Genomic DNA, 7,924 nt, shown 5'->3' with positions numbered 1-7,924 from the left:
AAGTAAATATTAGAAGTTACATACTATATATTCCTAAATGTATAAATAAAACATAATCACCTTTTTTGTTTTTCCTTCATAATAAAAGTGTAAACATTCCTTATACTTTATATTTCATTCTATTTTCTTTTTTACTAAAAAGTAAAATAACTGTTAATATGTATAAACAAAATGTATTAATGTTGAAAAAAAAATTAATGTGAAATAGATAATCAATGATGTAAAAAAGATCGAATATATATATATATACTAAATAAAGAAATATAAAATAAAAAAGAAAAGTCAAGTGCAAAAGTTATTGTGGTTTAGTTAAATTTTTTATGTTGAAAATGAACTAAACATGACTTATATATCTAGTTCAGATATATTTTTAATTAAAAAACGAACCAAATTATACAACAAAAATACTCTAATCAGCCATGATAATAACATTACATTTCAATTTTTTTATGAATTTTAGGCGAGATTCACAAAGCAGACATAAATTCAAGTAATTTTATTATAGTATAAGATAAATAACTTCAAATATCTTTACAAAATTAAAAATATATTAGGAACAAAAGATGGGGTTAATTTAATTAAAGAACGAAATAAAGATTGCAAATTAAAGGAATCAATTTAATAAAAATAACTAAGCCACTTTTTGAATTTACTATTTACTAGTTGGATCTGTGAACATTTTTCAAAAAATAATTTATAATAATCTTTATTTTTTTGGTTGACCTTTAAAATAATCGCATTGTCAATACAATCAATACTATAAATAAAAATTTTATTAGTATATAAAATAAAATGTATTGTTTTTGTTATACAGAGATCAAGACATAAAATTTGAGTAAGTGCTTAAAACATACTACTAGTGTATAAAGTTAAGTCCTTAAATATTGGTAAATTATTATTCTATGTGACTCAGGGTGTGTTTGAATTAGAGGGTGTGGGGAGTGGAAAGTTGAAGGTGAATGGGAGTGAAAGTGTGAAGAAAATGTGAAAAAAGTTGAGGTTGTTTGGATTGGGGTATGTTAGAATGAATGTGTGAGAAAAGTTTATTGAAATTGGTGAGTGATGTGATAATTGTAATAATATTATAAATTATTTTGAATAGTAAAGTTTGTAAGATTACAATTTTACCCTTGTATATAAAAAAATAATAAATAATGATTAATCCTATTTCATATTTTAGTTAATTATAATTTAAAATTAAAGTATAATTTTATTATTTAACATTTTATTAATTAAAAATTATTTTTTATTTAAGTTAATTTATTTACATAATTTTAATATTATATATGATTTTTTAAATTATGTTATGTTATATATATACAAATATATATATAATTAATTTTAATAATAATTTTCATTATTATGAATAGCAAAATGAATATATTTTAAAAAGAAAATAGAAATTTAGAATATAACATGAATATTAAGTAGGTGTCAAAATATATAATATAAAGTCATTACATGAAGAAGATAATAATGTTAATTAGAAAAAGAAAAGACATTCTCAGTAATAACATTTTAATCCTTGGAGACCTTCAAACGGTTTTCTATAAGACATATTTTATTCCGTTGTATGATAATAATTTCATCTTTTTCATCGGCAACGTCTTCAATGCACCATTTGAAAAAATTACAGCCTAAAACCATGTCACTTCTAATCTGTTTTGAAGAAAAAAATAAAATTGAACAATGAATAAGTTTAAAATAACATTCTTAAGTTTGTTTCAAACCTAATTGAATAAATTTTACCTTGTAGTTGGGACAACCCCAAAAAAAATTTCCAACATTTTTTTGTGTTGTCGCTATTCTCAAAACAACAAATTGTCCACAATCACAAATAGGATCAACGAAGACACTTGTGCTCCCAGTAGCATGGGTAAAAGTACCACGTTTTTGCACACTACAACCAGTACAACTAGATGACGACGTGTTGTGATATGCAGACATTGAATGACACTTAACCAATGTTGTCAAAGTAATAAGATGGTAAAAAAGTTGCATTAAAAACAATATGATTATGTAAATAAGTAGCATAAAACCTTAACAATAACAATGTCAACTTCAAAAATAACAATAACAATTCATTAATGTTCAACATTGAAAATTAGAAATAAAAATAACAATGACAATAACATAATGATAACACACTCAATGGCCTTGATGACGTCGAATGTCACTCAGAGTATCCTCAATTCTGTTCATCCTTTGATCAACCCTGTCAATTCAGGTATTCATGTTTTGTATGTCGGACAAAATTTGAGTTAACAATTCCGTTTGAGTGGGGTTTGCCTCCTCAGGTTGACCACCTTCAACATCTTGTGCTGGCAATTCATCCTCTTCATCATCTTCTTCGTGTGCATGGTGAGGTCTACCAAGTTGCCATACGCCATTAACCTGGAATATATTTAATTTTGTCATACTTTTTTTGCCAAAGTAATGATTCCAACCTAGCATTATTGCTTGTTCATTCGACAAGTCGAAGCCATACACCTGCAAGATCCTCGTTATCAAATTTGCATATGGGAGAGGTTTCTTGTTATCCCGACATTTGATGATGTGTTGCATGATGTAATGAGGCAAATTAATGCATACATTATTTGATGATGTGTTGCATGATGTAATGAGGCAAATTAATGCATACATTATTTTTTATTAACCACAACATAAAAATATCTTCATTTAGTAGTTGTGCATAGTTGCTTCCTTGAGGGCACAAGATATGCACCCATGTGTAATGCAACAGTCGGTCATTCATTTTCAGACTACCGACATTTTTTAGATTTTCATCTTCAACGTCTTCACGAATCATGGACGATAATGCTAGTGCTCGATCAAAATTCAGTTTCTCAGGGATTGTCCCAGGGGTTAACTTAAGACCGTCATACTGTAGATGAGCAATGGTCATCCAATCCATTTCTTTAATGTGTATCATTCTTCCGCAAATCTCAATGGCAAGGTGACCAACAGGTGTGATTTTTGCATTTGTATAAAATACTTTTACCAAATCCTCATAATACGGAAGATTAATTCCAAAGAAAGGTCGTAAACCTTGCCAATTCAGAAGATTTTGGAATTCAAATCCTGGACCAACAAAAAATGAAGTATGCATCACTTTTGGTGGTAATACTGCTCTTGCGTGAAAGTTCTTTTCAAACACCACCATTTGACGCCTGGTACTGAAGTATCTTGAATAATCAAGAACTTGTTGAATCCTCGTTGCTGGAGGAGGAACGTTGATGACTTTTTACGGCAAGTGCACTGCGTTTGTCAAAAGTAATAATTGTCCCTAAGGACGGATATCGATCCCACAAGGAACAGTGAATTATCGAGTACAATAATCGCTAAATATAAAAATAGAACAATTAAAAGAGTTTTGAATTAATTGTGTTGGCACTGATCAATAAGAAAACAAACAAAGAATTAGTTGTTTCAATTGGAAAAATAAGGATTAGTTTCATCTCTCTCACTCTCAAGTATTTTATTAGCATGTCAATATTAAGTTCTTTTGATTGAAATTGATGCCCGTATAAAAATCATTTATATTGATTCCTCGCATATAAAATCCTTAAGAATGTCCCCTAACTATCGATCCCTCGCATAATTATAAGAACAACTTAGAACGAAGCTCAGACGTTTAATAGCAATTAACATTTTAAGTCTATTCCCTAACACTCAAATACGTTAAGTATTGTTGTTTAGGTCCGAACCCTAAAAATACCTCCCGGTCAGATTTAAGATTCTCAATTTGTCACGGAAAATTAAAAGTAAAACAACAATACCAATAATCAATCAAGAACTGAATATTAATATATAAAATATCACCTCAATACATAAGAGTTTGAGCAGATTACTCCCAATCCCAAATGGTAGAATTAGCCACGCATACTTCTATCACCTTCCATTCTCCCAATTGGGTTACAATTCACTTTATGGTGTTTTCCTCTCAATCTGGCACACTAAGGTTGAGCCTCTAGCCCTCTATTTATCCTAGTTTTCTAGGGTTAGGTTGTTTCCTATGTCGCGCTAACGGGCTAAATGATAAAACATAAAAAAGACCCAATCTTTCTTTGCATCTTTTTCCATTCTGGGACCTTCTATCTTTATCTTTTTAGCTCAAATCATTCATCTTTAATCCAAATCTTCAATCTTCCTTAGAAATCTGCAATTAACACCAAATTTGAGAATAAAATACTCTTATTCAAATAAAGATTATAAAAAATGTAAAAAGGTATAAATTCATAAATTAGGAATTATTTTATATGTAAATTAGCAATAAATCCTCATAAGTGCCTATATTTTAATATGAAATATTACTGAAATTAGACACTTATCACTCTCCCCAACTTAGAATCTTGCTTGTCCTCAAGCAAAGTAAATGAATATATTTGAATTTAAATATCAAACAACTTAATTCACTAAACAACAGATCAAATTAGAAACTTATGATGCTTCCAAATTCAAATATAGATAATTATAGACACAATCAATTTCCAGGATCAAATCAAAACAAATAAATGACAATTCATCAAGGAATATCTTCTCATATGCTCACGGGTAAGTGTTTGTTTCTCTCTATTTTCACTGAATCATAACAAATCACAGTTGCTTTTCCTTTCATCTTCAAATCACAAACATATTAGAAACATGAATCTTGAGGTCTTTTCCAGGGTTGTAATGAGGTTGGGCTTCCAAAAAATATTGGTTTTTCTTAGATAACAAAATGCACATATTAAAGAAGAAGAACATATATACAATTCAATTATAGAGAACATATATGTTATCTAATTACCACTTTCTTTCGATGTCACCTTTTCCCTCATTTTCTTTTTGACTTTTCATGATTTTCATGAAATTTTTCTATCTTTCTTTTCTATTTATTTTTCTTCTTCTGTTCCTTTTTTTTCTTTTCAATAATAGGAAAAGATTCTTTCTATTTTCAACTTTTTGACTTTCACAATCAGAACCAACATTCCCTTTTCTATAAGTATTGCATTTATGTTCTCCTTCCTTAAACATGCTAAAGGGTAGGAAATTATATCAATAAAGGTTAAGGTGCAATATTAACAAAAAAATTCTTGGCCCAAAGGGGATAAAAAAAATGGAATTCTAATATAAAGGTTGGCTTTTTGGCCCTGGCTCCTAATTAACACAAACAAATGCCTCAAACATCTTCATGCTCTTTTATGATGCAACAAAAATAAAAATTAAGCAACCACAACTGTCAATTCATCAGTAAAACTCTCAAACTGTTTAAGGTTCACACACTCACTTGGTTTAATTGGTCTAATTCCTTTTTGTCTTGTCATTATCTGTCCTAATCAATCATCCTGTTAAATTTATGTATCATACTTTTAACTACATTTGAATAAGGATTCAATCTAATTTTCTTTTCTAACCTGTGTCTAATTCATCTCACTATTTAATATTTAAACACAAATTCTTTTTTCCACAATTCAAAATTAATATTCTAGTTCTTTTTTATTTGAGAAAAATAAACTAGAAAGCAAACAAATTAAAACTGGAAATTTATTCAAGAAAGAAAATTCAAAACCTAAAACTAACAAACTATAAAAAAACAACAAATTTATTCAAAATACAAAATAAGCAATTAAAACAAACTAAAAAAAAGCAAATAAACAAAAAACAAAATAACCGAAAAATAAAATAAAATAAATAAAAACTAAACAGAAAATAAAATTTAAATAATTGAAAAGAAAAGAGAATTAGATAGATAGAACCATATTTTTGCTCAATCCTCTCTTCTTAAGAAGTCATCCAGCTTTTTGTTAAAATCTTTATCTATAATCTTGCTTCATTTGCTGGATCTGCCCCCTTGACTAATAGAACCTATCCTCAGGTCAAAATACATAACCTGCAAAATGATTAGGAGGCATACAAGATTTTTTATATTTTTTTTTTTTTGAAAAATAAAATAAACAAAGATAACAACATAAAACTAAAATGTGGACTGGGTTGCCTCCCAGTAAGCGCTCGTTTAACGTCATCTAGCTTGACGCCTGTTTATTTCAAGATGGACAACTCTCTTTGTTGCATCATTCTGTACACATTCTTCTCCTGCATTAAAATTTTTATGACCATAAAAAAGATTTAAAGTTACCTCCTCATCTTGAGTTCTAACTTGAAGTTCTCCTTTGTCGACATCAACTATGATTCTAGCAGTCTTCATAAAGGGTCTTCCAAGTATCAAGGGAACCTCCTCATCTTCTTTCATGTCCATCACAACAAAATCCACAGGGAATGTGAATTTATCCACTTTGACGAGAACATCTTCAACCACACCATATGGATACTTGGTTACTTGATCAGCTAGCTTTAAAGTCATCTTGGTGGGTTTAATCTCCAAATCCCCTATTTTCTTCAGCATTGCCAAAGGAATTATATTTACGCTTGCTCCCAAATCCAATAAAGCATTGGCTACTAATAAAGCACCTATAGACACGGGAAGGTTAAAACTCCCTGGGTCCTTGAATTTTTTAGGCAGGCCTTTTTGAATAATGACATTGTATCCATCCTCAAGCTCTATATTTCTTTCTTCAATATAGCTCCTATTCTTTCGAAATCTTTCAAATGTTGAATCTTGCTTCAAATTTCCTGCAAAATAATTTTTAGGGAGAAATTTATCAAAGAATTTTCTTTCCTTCTCTTTTTTTGAAGGAGAATGAGGATATGATAAATCTTTTTCAAGAACTCCTCTCTCCTTATTTTCACTTTTCCTCTTTATTTTTTCCTCCTCACTTCTCTCTTTCTCATCTCTCTTCCCCTTTGTCTCATCTTTTTCTTCTTGTTCAGCAACTACATTATCACAATGCTCTTTTGAATTGGTTTGGCTATTGATTGAAAACTGGCCATTTTGTTCCTCTGGAATTTGTGAAATTTGTTTGGTCAGTTGTCCCATCTGGATCTTTATGCTCCTAATCATGGCCATGCTATTGTCCTGCGCTTTCACAATATTGTCCTGCGCGCTCACAATCTTTGTCAGAGCGTCTTCAACTTTATTCATTCTTTCAAGCATGGATGGATCCTCAACTTCAGGTGAATTGTTCTGATAAAAACAGTGACCATTAGGATGAACATCTCCACAAAAATCACACCTGATTGACTGACTTTGGCTTTGAGATGAATGAACAACATATAATTGTTGGGGCAATTTAGCCATTTGTGCAGTTAGTTGCTCAATCTGCTGTGTCAGAATCTTATTTTTAGCCAAGAGTGCATCTTCTAACAACCCTTTATTATGAAGATCTTGTCCATCATGTTGGGCTTTATAATCAGTTGATGCCAATGCATCAATAATTATTGTCGCTTGTTCTACATCAAGGGCCATCATTGTGCCACCAGCTGCAACATCTAGGAGCATCTTTATGTCAGATCTGAGACCATTCACGCTCAGTTGAGCAATATCTTCAAACCCATGATTTGGGCATTTTCTCAATATCATCTTAAATCTTTCCCATGTATCACAAAAGACTTCATTTGCTCCTTGTTTGAACATAGAGATTTCAGACTTTGCTTTGATGTAGCGAGAAATTGGAAAAAATCTTTGCAAAAAATTTTCCTCTACATCCTTCCAGCTAGTGAGGCTCTGATTTGGAAGTGATTTGAGCCATTCCTTAGCCTTTCCTGCCAATGAAAAAGAAAACAAGCGCATATAAACATTTTCAAGATCACCTGATTGAAAACCCATTGTTCCTACCAATTCATAAAATGTATCCAAATGTGAATATGGATCCTCATGTTCCATTGTTGTAAATTGATAGGCACTGATGAGAGTGAGAAAATCAGGATTGATTTCCAAGGCCTTGGCAGTAGTAGGTATTGCAATACTAGAAAAATGTCTTGGTCCTTGGTACATGACATAATCTCCAAGTGTCCTCCTAGGAGGTGGTGCTTGTTGTTCTGCCAT

The 7,924-nt window shown here is 30.5% G+C and overlaps 1 protein-coding gene and 1 pseudogene across 1 annotated transcript; one reads left to right on the top strand and one right to left on the bottom strand.

Annotated features, from left to right (window-relative positions):
• Window positions 1-6,021: 6,021 nt before the first annotated feature.
• Window positions 6,022-7,924, bottom strand: LOC137822208 (uncharacterized). Its single transcript, XM_068627106.1, has 2 exons — window positions 6,119-7,924; window positions 6,022-6,075 (listed from the first exon to the last, which is right to left on the bottom strand). Exons 1-2 carry the CDS (start codon window positions 7,922-7,924, stop codon window positions 6,022-6,024), a joined length of 1,860 nt encoding a protein of 619 aa, XP_068483207.1.
• LOC137823222 (small nucleolar RNA R71) lies at window positions 7,428-7,533 on the top strand (annotated as a pseudogene).

The sequence above is a fragment of the Phaseolus vulgaris genome, chromosome 9 (assembly GCF_000499845.2).
Source record: "Phaseolus vulgaris cultivar G19833 chromosome 9, P. vulgaris v2.0, whole genome shotgun sequence".
Taxonomy (NCBI): domain Eukaryota; kingdom Viridiplantae; phylum Streptophyta; class Magnoliopsida; order Fabales; family Fabaceae; genus Phaseolus; species Phaseolus vulgaris.
Note: the sequence above shows the minus strand (reverse complement) of the source record. Positions and strands in the feature narration are given on the sequence as shown.